This window comes from Amphiura filiformis, unplaced genomic scaffold (assembly GCF_039555335.1).
Source record: "Amphiura filiformis unplaced genomic scaffold, Afil_fr2py scaffold_74, whole genome shotgun sequence".
In the NCBI taxonomy this organism is placed as follows: Eukaryota; Metazoa; Echinodermata; class Ophiuroidea; order Amphilepidida; family Amphiuridae; genus Amphiura; species Amphiura filiformis.
The window spans coordinates 408,803-425,402 of record NW_027305538.1 but is presented as its reverse complement, the minus strand read 5'-3'; the positions used below and the strand labels follow the sequence as shown (position 1 = coordinate 425,402).

At 34.7% G+C, this 16,600-nt stretch overlaps 1 protein-coding gene across 1 annotated transcript in view; it reads left to right on the top strand.

Moving 5' to 3' along the window:
* Positions 1-5,455: 5,455 nt before the first annotated feature.
* LOC140144714 (cytoplasmic tRNA 2-thiolation protein 1-like) overlaps positions 5,456-16,600 on the top strand; it is a 153,172-nt gene continuing 142,027 nt past the window's right edge. Inside the window, exon 1 of the mRNA XM_072166524.1 lies at positions 5,456-5,595. Within this exon, the coding sequence (XP_072022625.1) occupies positions 5,539-5,595 (57 nt within the window). The 5' untranslated portion in view covers positions 5,456-5,538. The remainder of the gene's footprint in view (positions 5,596-16,600) is intronic.

Here is a 16,600-nt window from a genome sequence, read left to right as displayed (position 1 = left end):
GAGCGATGATCACAATAACACGCCATTCGTAAATGCCTTTCTCTTTTCTTTGAAAAGCAAATACTTTTCAGGGAAAAAGTACTGGCATTTACGAATGTATCAATTGCACTTTTGAAAAGCAAGTATTTGCGAAAAGTGCGGTATTGTTATCATCACTTCATTCATGCAAAACAATGATACGAAAAACAAGAAGAAAATGATTTTCATTAATACAATAAATTGAGGAAGCGGATAGCAACATTTGCACAGTATTGTCATGGGACCTGAGAGCACATCAGACATATCGAATTGCATGCTGAATACGAGGATTGTCCCTATATCTAATAATAATAATAATTTTGATTTTGTGAAATTCGCGATATAATACAAATTATTAAAATTTCATATTTTTATATTTTTCCAAATTTAACAGTCCTCGAAGTAAACTTTATAAATCTAATGATATGTAATTAAACTATAGGCCTATGTAGCTGGGATGAAAAGCCGACTCAATTGAAAATTTGACCTTTCATATAGAACTTAAACATTTGTTTCCAAAAAGACCTACATTTTTAGTGTTTTGAGGAAAAAATCTATATCTTTAATAATGAAGGTCACAATTTTCATATGATTGACGGCTGTTCAACCCAACTTCCTACTATTTACTGCATATCGTTAGATTTATACAATTTACTTTGAGGACTGTTAAATTTCAAAATATCAATTTTAATAATTTGCCTTAAAATGTGTATTGTATCGCGAATTTAATAAAAATCTAAATTATTTGATATCAGAAGGATGTGTCTGATTTGCTCTTAGGTGCCACAAACAAAATACGTAAAAACGTCGCTATCCGAGCCCTTACAATGCAATCTGTGAAAAGTAAGTCAAGATCAAAACGGGCAGGTTAAATTGTTGGCTAAGTACGTTGTACTTATTATGCAAGATGTGTTTTACCCTCACTTAGGCTTTACTTCGTAGGCCTTTACTTTTATTTATTTGGACCTTTCTTTCTACGCTTACTGTTTTTTATAACATTTTTTTTCCTTCTTTATATTTTTATACGTTTTCAGTGGCTTAGGCCCTACATATAATTTGTCATATTTTGGGCAACATTGCTACATATACATAATACACATTCTGTATCAATGTATTTAGGCCTATGAATCTGTTTATTTTCAAATCGTTCTCTTCGGGCATGTTTAATAATGATAAAAGCCACAGTAGGTCTATTTTCTGTATAATTTTTATTTGTCATTAGTATATCTGATGTTTCATCTGATGGTATTTTGGCATGCTTGAATATTTACTTACATCGATCAGTAGGCCTATCCGATACCGTAAAACGGGTAACTTTGGGCACTTTTCAGAGTTTTTAAACCACTGCTTCCAAACAAAACCAAATATATTTCTAATTATCTCTTTTTTATGACGTTAGGGTTCCCTTCTACACCTTGAAGTTGAAAAAGATTTTTGAATAATTTTGAAAGGGTGCCCTAGGGGTTGAAAATAGCCTGACCAAAGTTACACCGCATTTGGGGCAACTTTGGTCAGAGTATTACATTCCATGAAGAAAAGAAAATGAAAAAAATTGATCTTCGCTGTATATGGGCAAGGTTTTGTTTTTGTGACATTTGTCCCCATGCAAAATTAAGCAAGCACGCATCCTTGCTCACAAATATCGATTTTATTTTGTCTGAAAAAATGTAAAAAATGCTCATTTTTGGTCAAAATGCCAATATTTTCGTAACTTTCAAAGAAATTGGACATGAGCGACTTCTTCCAAATATATTTCTTAACAAATTGAGACCAAATATGACTAAAAACAATATTGCTGTACGGAAATATGACCATTTAAAAATATATTTGAACGACCAAAGTTACCCCGCTTACCGAAGTTACCCCATTTTACGGTAATTAAATATTACAATGTTAGGGACGCTCCATTTGATTTCGGAAGGGGACTGGAAGTTGAGGTGGCTTTTATTTCGCGTCGAAGGCGGCGAAGTTTGTTTTGTTTTTTTCCGACAAAGTTCAAGGACAATAATAGGCCTAGGTAAAATGTGTTGTAGTACATTTAAAATTTTCGTACCTTTTCGTACCTGATTTTGGTCCTTCTGCTGCGAATCAACGATATATATCCTCGGAATGATTCCATCACAAAATTATCCAAGATAAACAATAGTGTCCATAATTGCATGGTTGTTCCAAAATCGTTAACTCGATTCACAGAGAAGAGTATCATTGCTCAGGTATAGCGATAGGTGTAGTTTTCTTGAGGTTGACAACTGTAATGACCATTTCATATGAGCCTATACATGCTATATGACCTTTTTGCCAATTTTCCTTATTATGCAAAATAGATACCTAAACGCAACTACTTCAACAGTTAATACATTAGAAGTGGGCATAAAGAACTATTGATGGTCTAATCACTTTAATGATTTTACGAATCTACGTTTATTCAATTTGTGTAACAAACATTTTAAATCTTTATAATTCAAGAAGGTGGTTACGGATGATTTGAACTAAACACCTGGATCGTGATATGATGGGTATTTCTATAGAAATTTTACATAAAGCTGAGTCGGACTATTTTTGCACTCGCACCTAAAATTTAGTACGATCATTATATTAGTGTATTGTCCGGCATCAATGAGTAATTGATCAATTTGTAAAGAGCAACCTGCAACCTATTTCAATAACACTCCATTCGTGAAAAATAATGGAGCGGTAAAACAATAGCGCGACGTCATAGGTGTGTATTAAGTCGGTTAATGGCCGCGGATTAGAACGTGAGTGCGTAAGTATGTCTTCGTCGCTCCGCGGCTCAGCCATTCTTACCCACTCACGTTCTAATCCGCGGCCATTATCCTATACATAATCAATACAGTTTTATACGTTTGTCAACTTAGGAGCAATAATTAAAAAGGCCTATTCAGCGATTTGTTCATTCGGAAAATCATCAAAATTCAGTTTGTTGCACCTTACTAACATATCCTGCTTATGGTTGTTAAGCCGAAAGTCGTATACATTAAAGACACAATATTATAGTAAACATGAAACTGTACAGTATATGTAGTACCGTATATTTATCTCTATAAGCATGATAAGTTGAGTATACTTTGGGCTTCAACTTTGTCAACACATGTTTTCCTCGTTTGTTTCCCAATTTTTTCATTTACTTTTACAGTTTTATTTTGTTTACTCTTTCGCTGTGATCACTGAATAGGCCTTTAAGATATTCGTTATGTTCGGTATTTTTTTTAGGTAAGGCTAAAATAAAATGTATGCAAAATCTTGAAAAAAGAATAGTGATAGAAAAATGGAGGGTCAAAGATTTGGTTATGTTGATGTTTGGCCGGCAAAGGCTTATAAATTTACTCCTGTCTTATAAACAATATCAATATCATCATGAAACCATTGAGCTTGCCTGAGATATTCAAAATCAAAATACCAAAAGATAAATTAAAACTATAAGCAATTTTTAAAGACACGACTCGGATACCATTATCAGATATATACCATTCTTGAGTAAACATCGACGACACACGATTAATTCATAAAATTCTACCATCCCTACATCAACCGTATGTTGTCTGCATGTAGTCTACTGGACTAATTTCATTATTTGTCTAATATTTGGCCATGCAAATAAACCATGAATAGACGTAAAAGATAGGATTTTATTATTTGATGCAATTTTTCATGATAGATGAAGTCTTTTTTGTTCAAAATTGTATGGTTCGGGAACACGGGAAACCAATTATATGCCAATCAATGGAACAATAGAATTATGAAAAAAATCAGTCTTCTCGATGAATTTGGTGCCAGGAATGAATGGGGATAATGGGTACCTTTCGCTAGCCAGACGTTTATTTTTTTAGACCGAGATTTCTGTTCGCTTCGCGTATGTTTGAGGAGATCTAGTTAAAGATGATGTCTGTGGACAAAAGAATGAGAACATAATTAGGTTAGATATATAGATATTTTCATTATCAAAATTAGTATGGGATGAGATGAGCAGTCTAAATTGATGCGGGTTACGCGATACCATGTATAAACTATCCGAAAATAAAGACAATTATGATGAGTGATTATCGACAATAGCAATTCAAACACAATGGCTCGTGTGCTGCCATGTCATGACACCGTTTTTCTAGTAAAAATATTTTTGATTGACAGACAAGAAAGAGTGTACTGAAATGAAAGGAAAATATAGAAAAAATGCCAATAAAGAAAAGAAAAACTAAATAATAGAAGGACGAGAACGATATAGGAACGACTGAAAAGAAAGACAAATACTAATAACAATAAAAAACAATAATTAAAAATTAATTGATAAATAAATAAATTGATAAATGAATAAAACAAATAAATGAATAATGTTTGTTATACCAGTCTGATGATTGCCAGCACTCCTTGCGGGCATGAAACGGACAGTAACTGATATGTAATATCAAAACAATTCTGCCTTTTTGATTTATTAAATAAATAAATAAATAAATAAATAAATAAATAAATAAATAAATAAATAAATAAATAAATAAATAAATAAATAAATAAATAAATAAATAAATAAATAAATAAATAAATAAATAAATAAATAAATAAATAAATAAATAAATAAATAAATAAATAGTAAGAAATTATAGTGAAACCATCACTAGATAAAGTGCTCAACTATAAAATATAGGAGCGAAATATATTATTATTAGTGAATTAGGGGGGGGGGGGTTGTATGGAACCCTGGCAAAATATTAGGGGGTTTAGCCTTATAGCCCCTTCGCATGTCCGCATGGGGAACTGCAATATATTTGGTGCAGCTTTACATGCGATATCATGATATAGTAAAAGCTATATTAAGGTAAACACATTTGTATTACGATGTGGTAATTTCACTAATAATAATATAAATAAATAAATAAATAAATAAATAAATAAATAAATAAATAAATAAATAAATAAATAAATAAATAAATAAATAAATAAATAAATAAATAAATAAATAAATAAATAAATAAATAAATAAATAAATAAATAAATAAATAAATAAATAAATAAATGAAAATAAAAACAAATAATAAATGAATGAATTAAACTTGAAATGGATGATCGAATGAATGAATTAGTGAATGAATGAATTTGAATGAATGAATTTAATAATTTGGCCTAATTGAATTAATTAAATAAATGAGCAGGAAAAATGTGCAAAGACAAATGATAAGACCCTCTTGCGAAAGTCTTATCCATTTAATGGATAAGATAGGGATGCTATTTTAAGTTTCTTTAAAAAAAAAGAGATTTGTTTTCACAACCAAATTTTGGTCAACGTAAAATCACTTGTGCGTAATACAGTAGCAGACAGCTAGCGTGTACAACGCAATCGTATTGGCTGAAATGCTAGTGAAAAACTTTTAATTGGTCGGAAGGCCAATCAGATTCACTGGTCTATCGCACTTGGCAATAGCCAACCTGGATTGCCAGTCCATGTTGCAATGTTTACATCTGTGATCACAAACGTGGAGAGAAAGCCGGCTAAAATTACCAGAGATAAACATGCCCGTTCCGTGCAAGATATGCGGTGGATCAGCTATCCTTAAGAGGCCAAAAACGGTAAGAATGATTGACACAATAATATTAATTGAAAAACGTACTAATGTGTAAATTTAGATGCTGTTTGGATCGTGACATGTTTCGGTCTGTGTGCGAAGCTGTTGAATTCGGAAGCATTGCGTGTGTTTATGTACACAACACAATCCCGGTATTACTAAGTACAGAACGGTCTAGCCTGCTTGTCAGTGCTATTAATAGTAGTGTGGTGTATACTAGTAGTACAATGTACTAGTATAGTAGTGTGGTATACTAGTCAACATCATTATACATTTATGTAGCTCAACTAATTCTAAATTGTGGGATAGGCTTTTACGACGGGAATCATACTATTTAATTTTACAGTGTTAAACTTGTAGTAGGGAGTCCAGTAGTTTCCCGATTTCCGAATTTGTATCTGGAAGCACGTAAAACACGCAAAAATTGTCGTATGTTTTAAACATGATTTTTATGTTCAAATGGAAAAATAAATTATGATTTGAAGAGATTAAAGATTAATCTTTCTAACTGTACGGTATGATGTTTTTTCCAAAAAAAGTCTGTATAATCCTAGATCAATGCGATAAATATGTGTACCTTCAGAGCAACAGATTAGCAGTAGATGCATTCGTCGCCATCTTGTCACATGAGCTTCCGGATGTGACGGAGTTTTTGGATCACATATCTCATTAACCCCTGACCTAGTCCAAAATCTGAGATTATTATGGGATAGACAAAAGAATTCCCCATCCGGCAATAATAAACAAATGGCCGTTGATAAAGCATGAACGGTAGTCAAAAGCAATTTCTGAGGCACCAAAATCAAGGTAATTTTCCCCGATTTTTCTTGTCAAAAGCCTTATAATTCGGTTATAAAGAGTCCATGAAACCTGGTATGATATGAAACTGGTATTAGATTAAATTATAGACTTTCAAGAAGAAGCTGGCCAAGTTGCAGAGCAATCGGAGGTTGCAGTAAAATGCGAACCATGATTTTGTACAGGGAGGTACTGTGGTAACATGCGAAATACGGGGAGTGTAGCGGTGTGTTAGCGGTGCATGCCATGTGCCTTGTCGGGTTGACGCCGGGTGGTAGATTTAGTGCATTATCGGGTCTTGAGGGCAAGGATAAAAATGAAGAATGCACACTTAATACAAGTGATATTATTTTTGTTACTACATTTAATCATTTCTATGATACTTAAAGAATCTGTGTAATATTTTTAAATTTTTTTTCACTTCCTTTGTATTTTTTTTTTTCAATTCAGAAGTTGAGTAGTGCAGTGTCAGATGAGCTTCATAAACTAAAGACAAGAACATTTTGCATGAGGGCTTCAGAAAAATAAAAAAAAAAACCACTTCAATGAATTGATATTATTTATGTTACTACTTTTAATCAACTCCAGTATTTTAAGAATCTCTGTTCTAAACTTGTTATAGAAATGTTTGCTTTTTTTCCGCATAGGCCCGAAGTTTGGGGTGACTTGAGAAAAAAATAAAACACACACAACTGCACTTCATACTATGTAATCATATGTTGTTACTTTTTTATTCAATAATTGTCAATATGATATTACAATACTATTTGTCTTTTTTAACTCCCTTTTCCAAATTTTATTAGATTTCAAATAAATTTTGAGACAGTATTCGACATAATAGGGACTTCATTGCACACATTCCAGTTGGTCGTGGCGACAGACACAAAACCTGTACGCACACAACTTTAATTGAGCATAACTTCACTATACTTCAAGCTACTGAGCTGATTTAAAGACTGTTGGTTTTCTCTTTGAATTCTCTTTCCAGTGATACCAAACTTGATAAGGTTCGCTTAAAAAAGGCAAAAAGTGCCGGACTCCCTACTTGTAGTAACTACAAATTTCGAACGTTTGAGGACTTGTTCTCAAGTTGTAGCAGGTGCTATAGGGCAGGGACTGCCTTTTGAGGAGAGCGAGAGCAATCACTCTCTACTGCTCTCCTTAAATCTGATATAGGAAAGCAATTTTAGCTCTCCTTAGTTGACAATTCTCTCCTTACATTCTATTGTAAATGCTCTTAAACAGCTCTCCTGAAAGGCTCCAGAAGAGTTATTTAATGCTCTCCTGCCAGTTCCAAAAGACAGTCCCTGATAGGGTGTCTTCAGTGTTAATTGTTTTCATTATAAATGTCGCAAAATATTAATATTGACAATCATATTTTGTGGTGAAAAATGATTACGGCTGTTTGTTTACGGGTTTATATGCCAACCAACGCGTCGTCGTTAGCCCGTCGGCGTACACACCTTGCGCCATTTGACTCATACGCACGGGTGTGCATAGCCAACTAAACTTACTTATGGGGTCAAAGAAAAAAAAAGACATTTTAGAAAAGAAGAGCGAGCGAGCTAAAAAGGAAATAATCTTTTCAGTGAAGGATGATACAATGATCTTAGGGTATACGGGGCAAGGTAACCGGCAAACCCGCTAAAAACCAACTAATTGTCAACTAATTCGGCCCCACTGCCAATTGTAATCATTTTATTTTTAGTGCATGATATTGATATGAATATGATGTGTATGATGACTTACTAGAGAACTGTAGCTTTGAATTTGCACACGATACTCATTGGATGCTAGAGTATGTTGCTATCGTTTTTTAGCATTGCTGAAGTGTAATTTTAGCAACATTTATGCGATCGCCTGTCGCCAGGCTTCCCGTTAGTGTGCGTCATTGCGTCCAGACGCACATTTTACTAATTTGGACGCCAAGTTTCAGATAGCCGGTCGTATTTTGCGTCCATCTCACATGCATGTGGACGCAGACAAAACTTCGAAATTGAATCATTAATTGATGATAGAATTAAGAAATTTCCATTCTTTTATATTTCTAAAATAATAAAAGCACTAAAATTTAACCAACCTGCTAAGAATTGGAAGTAAATTCTGCAATATTTGTAAATGCAACGTCAGGAAATCTTGCACTTTTTGCAAGCTTTCCGTAACATGGGTTTGATGGGGAAATCCCCCACTTGATGAAATTTGCTTTGTTTACTGGTGTGTCGGACTGAATGTTTATTTAATTATTTATTACAACCTGACAATATTCAGAATTTAATGTTTTAAGTTTATTTTCTCATCAATAATCTACCTTTCCTTTATTAAGGGGGTACTACACCCCTGCCCAGTTTTGTGCCTATTTTTGCATTTTTCTCAAAAACTATAGCGCATTGGTGACAAGTAAGATATGTATATAGGGGCAAGGACTACAACTACTGCACTGGAAATTTTATTTCAGCACAGACAACAGTTGTGGAGTTACAGTCAAAAATGAGGGAAAACCAATATTTGATCAATAAATCAATATTAACTATTTGCCTTGAGTTGCTGAATTTTCAGTGCAGTAGTCCTTGCCCCTATAATATACATATCTTACTTGTCACCAATGCACTATAATTGTTGAGAAAAATGCAAAAATAGGCACACAATTGGCCAGGGGTGTAGTACCCCCTTAATATTATTGTTACGATGAATGAAAGCAATTTATTCACATAATCAAAATGATAACTTTTTATTTATTTATTGTGGCAGCACATGATTTAGAAGTTTTAGCATCAACCACATGTTAATCTAAGATGTGCTAAACTACGAAAATGTGTTAAAAATTGGCAGAGTTTGTGCATGTTTTTGCATATGTTTCTGACCACGTTTCGGACCAAAACTGACACAGAAATGAGAAAATTTATTATAGCGACTGGAGATGGAATATCATGGAAAATGCATCTTTATTTTATTTGAACGATCGATGTTTGATGAGGTGTAGACCGCGGGGTACGTGTAGTAACAAGGGATTGCCGGCCGTTCCCGGTATGATTGACCATGAATTTCAGTTGGACGCATAAACATTTGTCTGGACGCAAGTTTTTGCAACCTTGTTAGCAAACTTAACGGGAAGCCTGCCTGTCGTGATCGGTTGTGTTTACTTCTGGCAGTAAATTTGTCCCTTGATTTTTAATTGGAATATTTTTAAAGATAGAACATCATGAACACAGTTCCCCAGTGGTAAATTATATGAGACACTTAAAGGAGTATTTCGTGATCCTAGCGTCCTCTTTTTATGACATTTTCAGCAGATATCCACGAATAAAGCTTATTTCCAAAATTTCAATTGATTCTGATTTTGCATTTGCGAGTTATGCATGATTTATGTGTATTACACTGCTCCATAGACAATGTGTTGTAATTTCGTTCTGGTATACCAGAACAAAATTCAAATTTCATGTGCGATATCTTTGCTAAACGAATTAATCTGCAAGAAATTTTTTGTACATTAACATTATGTAGCCAGCGGTTTCCAGTGATATAAAAATCTCAACTTTTTTGAGAAAAGTGGGGGGATGCATGATGCAGTGGATCACGAAATGCCCTTAATATTCATAAACTCAAAAGTTAGAACCTGGATTACTCTACATTCTTGGTAGAACTAGCCCCGTTTGCAAACTATGACGACCCTCAAATTGGCGAGCGAATTGAACTTAGAGCAAGCTCCGTTCGCAAACCTTGATCCCCCTGAAATAGCGAGCAAAGCAAGCAGTGATTGAAGATATCTTAGGTTGAGAACCGCAAAATTCTAGTTATGTATTAAAAGTGAGTTTTTAAGGATTGTTATTTGTTCACCTACAAATAATGCCTAAATACTACTTTTGCATGAAAGTAATGACCGGTTCACTAGATTGAAGCTTAAAATCTGGCTAATTCAGAAAGTACCGATTTGATCTGTTCTTCACTGGCTATTTTACCTTGAAGATGGCAACTTTCCCCCAAAGAAGTTCAAGCCCTACGAAAGTGAATGGTTTCTGAACTCAATCTATTTTTGTGCACTCTCTAGCCATGTTCAGACACAGGCATTTGCACCCAGCGGAAGGTCCATGGAAGGTCGGGGGAACCATGAGTTGGTTGTGTGAAATGTTGGGAGTGGTGCCAGTGTGAACGCTTGTCGTGTTAAGCTCCTCTAACCTTCCCACAGCCGATTTACTCCTGACTCAGGAGTAACGCGTAAACACAACTTGGAGGGTAGAGGGAGCTGTCCATGTGAACAAGCAAACACAATCACACTTCCAGGGCAAAACGCACATGGTTTTTTGTGAGACAAAAATAAAACATAAACAATCAAGCAGCAGCAAAATCGGCATAAACTTGAGTCCATTCAGTTTCTACATGTATATGGTAGTACCAGGCCCATAGCCAGGATTTATTTTGGGGTGCTGATTTTGAAAAAGTGGACCTTTTTTCCAAAATTTAGATTTTTTTGGACTGGGGGCAGATTTGGACAGGCCTGGGTAGTACAATGTAACAAAAAAAGTTAAAAAACAAAAACAAATAAAAGGGGAATGAATGACAGAAATCATGATAAAATGCTCAGCTGTACACAAATACTTTTATTAAGGTGTGAATTGCAATATTTTACTAATTTTGGATCACTTCATTCATATTTGTAAACAGTTCGGCACTGTATACTGTAGTAATGCAACTTTAAAAATTATTCATAATTCGGAATGCCAAAATTGCTCTTTGTATTCTTTCGTAAAATATATATAAATCCCATTTTCGTTTTGGGTGGTCGGTTGGACATGTTGGTTGGTCAGGGACAACCAAACCATTTCCCCCCTTAAAATTTGCTTTACATTAATCATCCAGATGTAAAAGTTTTTATTCTATGTGATGATTGTGATTATTCCTTTGTAAGCTTGCACATCCCAAATGTCACTGTTATTGGTATAAATGCACAAAAGCAATTCTTTGCAGTTTCAAGGTTTTACTTTGTTTTTGATTATAAAGAATCTTTGCCCCAGCACTAGGTTCCCCTTATTCAAGTCTGAAGTAACATAAAAGAAGTTGAAGGTTAGAGATTGAGAATATCAAAACTGAAAAATAACAGTGTGCAGACAATGAGAGCAGATGGGCCATTTATGGTACAAAATGTGTGCAAACTTCTTGAGTCTGGTGAACAAATTACCCCTCCTCGCCCCTAAAATTAGGCAACATTAAAAATGGGACAAGAAGAAGGAAAAGAAAAACAAACTGCCCATTTTCTTCTACTTTTTAAAAACTGCCTCATTTGAGTTAGGACCATAGACCCCAGGGGTTGTCAAATATTTTTGTTGTAGTTAGTAGCAAAATAATATTTGCACTTGGCTGTTCTAGTTGAAATCCATACACCCCATGGAAGACTTGACCTTAATCTCCCACAGAGGGAGTTTGAATTTCAAATGGGGTTACTGAATGGGTGACTCCATTTGAAATCTATACCCTAGGTCATGTCTTCCAGGGGGTGTATGGATTTCAACTGGAATAGCTTTGTGAGAAGACAGGGGCAGATGGCGGTGCCTTAAGGCCAGGCCTTAGTGTTGAGCAATATAAGATATATATCGAAGATGACGGGGGACGGGATGTTGCTTGCTGTTTTCGGAATCTCTCCTCAATGCTTTGGGGAGTCTTTTGAACATAAGGGGGTGCTTTTTGTTCTTTCCTGAGTCTTGTGATTCTTAGAAGATACTCTATAGCAAATAGGGAGGGGGAAGTGGTATAATAATATTTAGTCGTGCCTCATTGTATGGGGTTTTCCGTGCGCTATTATGCCACAATGTGCTAATGATACCCTCAGGGAATTGGATAAGAGAGCGTATGTTGCCATGGTAATGGGGTAATTCAACTCTGTCATAAAATGTTCAAATTTCTGTGATTTGAATGGGAGTTGAATAAATACTTAAATAGTGAATGTTAATCGTATGTTTTGTAGTTGTTAAGCTTTTATGCAGTTGTAAAAATGGACAGTGGTAATGCGATGTCTGGTTCTTTTCATAATTTGAATTGGATTGAACTGTGAATAAAGTTCAGTTTGAGTTGAATATACATGTATGGGATTGTTGAATAATTCAATTTGTAAGAATTCAGACAGATAAACACATAAAAAGAGGAAAATCATCTTTGACAAATTATGTTTATCAGATTTACAGCAGACATGTTTCATGTGGTCATTATGGTGAGTAATACCTGTTAGTTATTTTGTGACACTTGAATGCAAAAAAAGCCCACCAAAACCTTGCTAAATTTACTTAAAAAATGGACATATTGAGACAAAATTGTTTTGACCATGACCAATAATAAGCATCCATGAAGACTTTCCCTTTTCAAATGCTGACTTAAAGGGGCATGGTCCAATATTTTCATGTTCTATTTTCTATCTTACATTACCAAAAAACAATATGTTTCCAAATTTTTCGGTGTGTGGTTACCATAATTTACACATTTTTGTTCACACCATCTAATGATCTAAATGAAACACGTCCCAGGCATTAAATTTTACTGAGAAAAATATGAGCTTTCTTTTCATTCCAAAATCTCAATTGTTATGAATGAAAATGGGGAATGAGGCTGTTGATTGGGTCACACCTCTTTAATATCCAACTTTCATAATTTTCTTTGTTCAAGTAGGTAATATTACCACATGTATAGAGTATTTTACAATCAAAAACAAGATAAATTACAATATTCCTATCTTACAAAAAATGCATAATAGTTGAGTAGTTTCAAAGAAACAGATACAATCAAAGAAACAGATACATCTTACAAAATGCATGAGGAAATTAATTGAAAATAATCGTCTTGTGGTTTCTGAATTAAGTCAAAAGTGTGCCAAAAATAGTGGTTTCTGATATTGGATATATGGGCTAAAAACCACAATGGCACATAAAATTCATACCATTGGCCAGTCTATCCTTTAATTGGTTCCAAAAAGTTATAGATATGTCGGAAGATGGTCTGTCTGAAATCACTGTTCTGCAGAAGAATAAAAGAAACCTAAGGGGCAATGTTTCTCTGAAAAAAATAATGAAGAAAGTGTTCTTCCACTCAGGAAGCCAGCAGTAGATTGAAATACTAAAATGGGGTTTTGGGAGTACAATCACATTCTCCCTTCCCCAAAAAAGATGAGGCAGAAGCATGTAGGGGAAGAAATGAAAAAGGCAAGGAAAGGGAACAAAGGGAGGGGGACATAGTGGTACCAGTCTACAACATAGGCTTACACATGCAAATGAAGGTGGTTACTGACTCCAAAACACGTATGGCCATGCGTTTTGAGTTGGGGGATTTTTGCCGGACATTGCATATTTTTGTGAAATCGCGCCATTTTGTGTTTAGAATTAATTATTTCAATACCTGTACATGCTACTATAGGCAAAGTATACATATTCTGAAAGGAAATTGCATGAGGAATCCAAAAATGCAAATATTTATGATGTAGGGGCAGTGCTAAGAAATATATATGAAGTTACGAAGGGAAAAATTTTAAAAAAATTACCAAAGATCAAGTGGTCCTATTTTCAAAATGCCTTACCCTACATCAAAACAGACTCCATTTTCGCATTCCTCACATCAAAAGCTTTCAGAAAATATATAGTTTTACTTTGCTACCTGTTACAGTGCTCAAATTGCGCAAGGGTTAAAACGCGCCATTCAAAAACGGCGCTGAATTTGATGAAATTAACAAATCATGTTCTGTCTAGAAAAATTAAGTTATTAAAAATACAAGAATGATATGTACATATAAATTCAACATAAATTCAACATTACAACAAGTTATTCACATTATTTTGAAATTTGTTGTCCAAAATATGAAGTTTGTAGGACATGTAGTAAGTTGCACTTATGTACGATATCAGCAGGATTTCAACAGGATTTAAAATTTAAAATTAAGTTTTGCAGAATTTCAGATCTATGTTTGCAAGTCAATCCCAATATGCAAAACAGTTTACTCCTTTTGGAATTCATGACTGTCTCCTGTGAAAGTCTTGTACAAAATAACTTCATGTTAGAAAGATACAGGAACCCGTACAAAGAAAATTTCACAAAAACTGAGATGAAGACAGCTAGTGCTAATTTAAATACACATGATCAACTGATATACATTGAAGTGATGTACATTGTAAATGTAATACACATGTACATAGTCTTTTGAAATTGTGAAGACCAAGGGGGTTAGGGGGTTGAGCCATCCCCCACCTGAAATGAGCTGGCTAGCTAACTCAACCACCCCCACAAAAGAAAATTTCAAACACCCCTAACTCACCCCCCCCCCATAGTGTGAAATTGAAAATTGGCCCGGTTAACACAAATTTTCACCTTAATTTTGGGCTTAAATATAGTGTACAATTGCCATTGTTTTGCACAATAATCACACTGAAAAATCACAGTAACACAGTGTCCACCAGGAATTTGTTTGTCTTTGCCCCTTCAGAAAACTTACCATGATGCGCCACTGAACATATAAAATACCTGACCCCCCCCCCAAAAAAAAGGATTTTTACCAAGACAATGTATGTAAATTAAGAAGGTTATGTTTGTAGGTTAAATATTTAAATTTGACAGAGTATATCAAATCAGAAATACAATCCTGATATGTTTTCGCAAACTTCACCGGAAAAGAGCATATCCTGAGCCGGCATTTCCCGAGCAGCCATATCGTTAGCCGACTCTAGCCTGGCTAATTAATTTAATTAAAACCCTAAAACTTGGGAGGATTACACATTCAAAATACTTAATAGTATTCAGGCTTGTCATATTTAGGCAATTTTACTAATTTTGGGCAAAAAAGCAAATCAGAAACAACATGTAAATAAGCTGGAGCAAACATTAACACAAAAGTGCATATCATGGGCCAGCATATCATGGGCCGACTCCACCCTGACATTTTTTTCCTTCAGCTGCTATAACTTTTGAAGTATACATGCTATATTAAAAGTTAAGATACCAATGTGAAGCACTATCTAAGAGCTTTAATTTGGTATATAATTTACCTATGTAGGTATCTACAGTAATTAAACAATTCAACATTTATGCAAATAATTCTGCGCAAATGTCCAGGCTCCAGCCTATGAGACCCCCAACTCATAACACACGGCCGTATGGAAACCACAGTGGCACATATCGTAGAGTTCCGAGATCAGTTCTACAGTTGCATGTAAGAAGACAGTAAGTGCTGTGGTAGTATTATGCACTTCACAACCTTCTTGCTTTCATCTGAATACGGCAAGCATATGCCTGTGGCAGTTCTTCTAGCAGCTTGAGCTTTTGTTTCTAAATAGTGAACACACTCCTCTGGTGTGATATAGATACTGAAAGGGTGGCTTAGAATCTTGATTGCTGAGAAATGAGTGAGAATTAATAATAGCTGCCATGTGGGATATGATGCAATACTCCCAGTTAAGCAACACTCTTTGATAATTTCTTAATACTGGTGGGTGGGGGGGCAAGGCAACATTTAAGTATGAAATTGATTAAGCTACCCCTGATGAATATGAAACTAAGGTTATGCCTATTGACAGATTTCTAGGGGCAAAAGGTGTTATTCAGTGTACATCTGAAAAAAGTACTTTTATGCTCATTTGAGTTGCAAACTATGAAATTGAAAATATTTCTGTGTTGCTAAATGTAAATTTGTTAAAATGTGACACTTTTGCTGCAATTTTAGGGGAAAACTTTTCAAAACAAGAAGTGGTAATAGGTGGTAAATGGTTCGAAACAAAGGAAATTTGGCAAAATCAGTCAATACAAAGTCAGTCATTAGGTGACAGAGTTGTCATGGGGTGTATTGGTTGTAATTTCTCATCCTGAATAAACGGTAGACATGCACCTCATGGCACTAAGGCAACAAAAAAACAAAAACCTGTTCTACAAGCGAATGGACCTTTTCAAGTAGGCTCGGCCAGTTGAGTGGGGTTTTTTTTCCGGAGGCTAAAATTATCCAAAAAATTTCATTGCATAATTAATCAATTTGGGTCCAAAAATGGCTGATTTTACCAAAATCAACAAAAAAAATTCTCTACATCGCAAATTCTGGGTCGGTTGGGCCTCGCCGCCTGTAAAATAGGTTTTTTTTCCCTGTCGCCTAATCTCTAATATGCTCATTCACAGTACAAAGTTTATTGGCTTCTACCTACATAGAATAAGCTGTGAATGTGTTGGGTACAAAAACTCATACTCCATAACTTGATGTC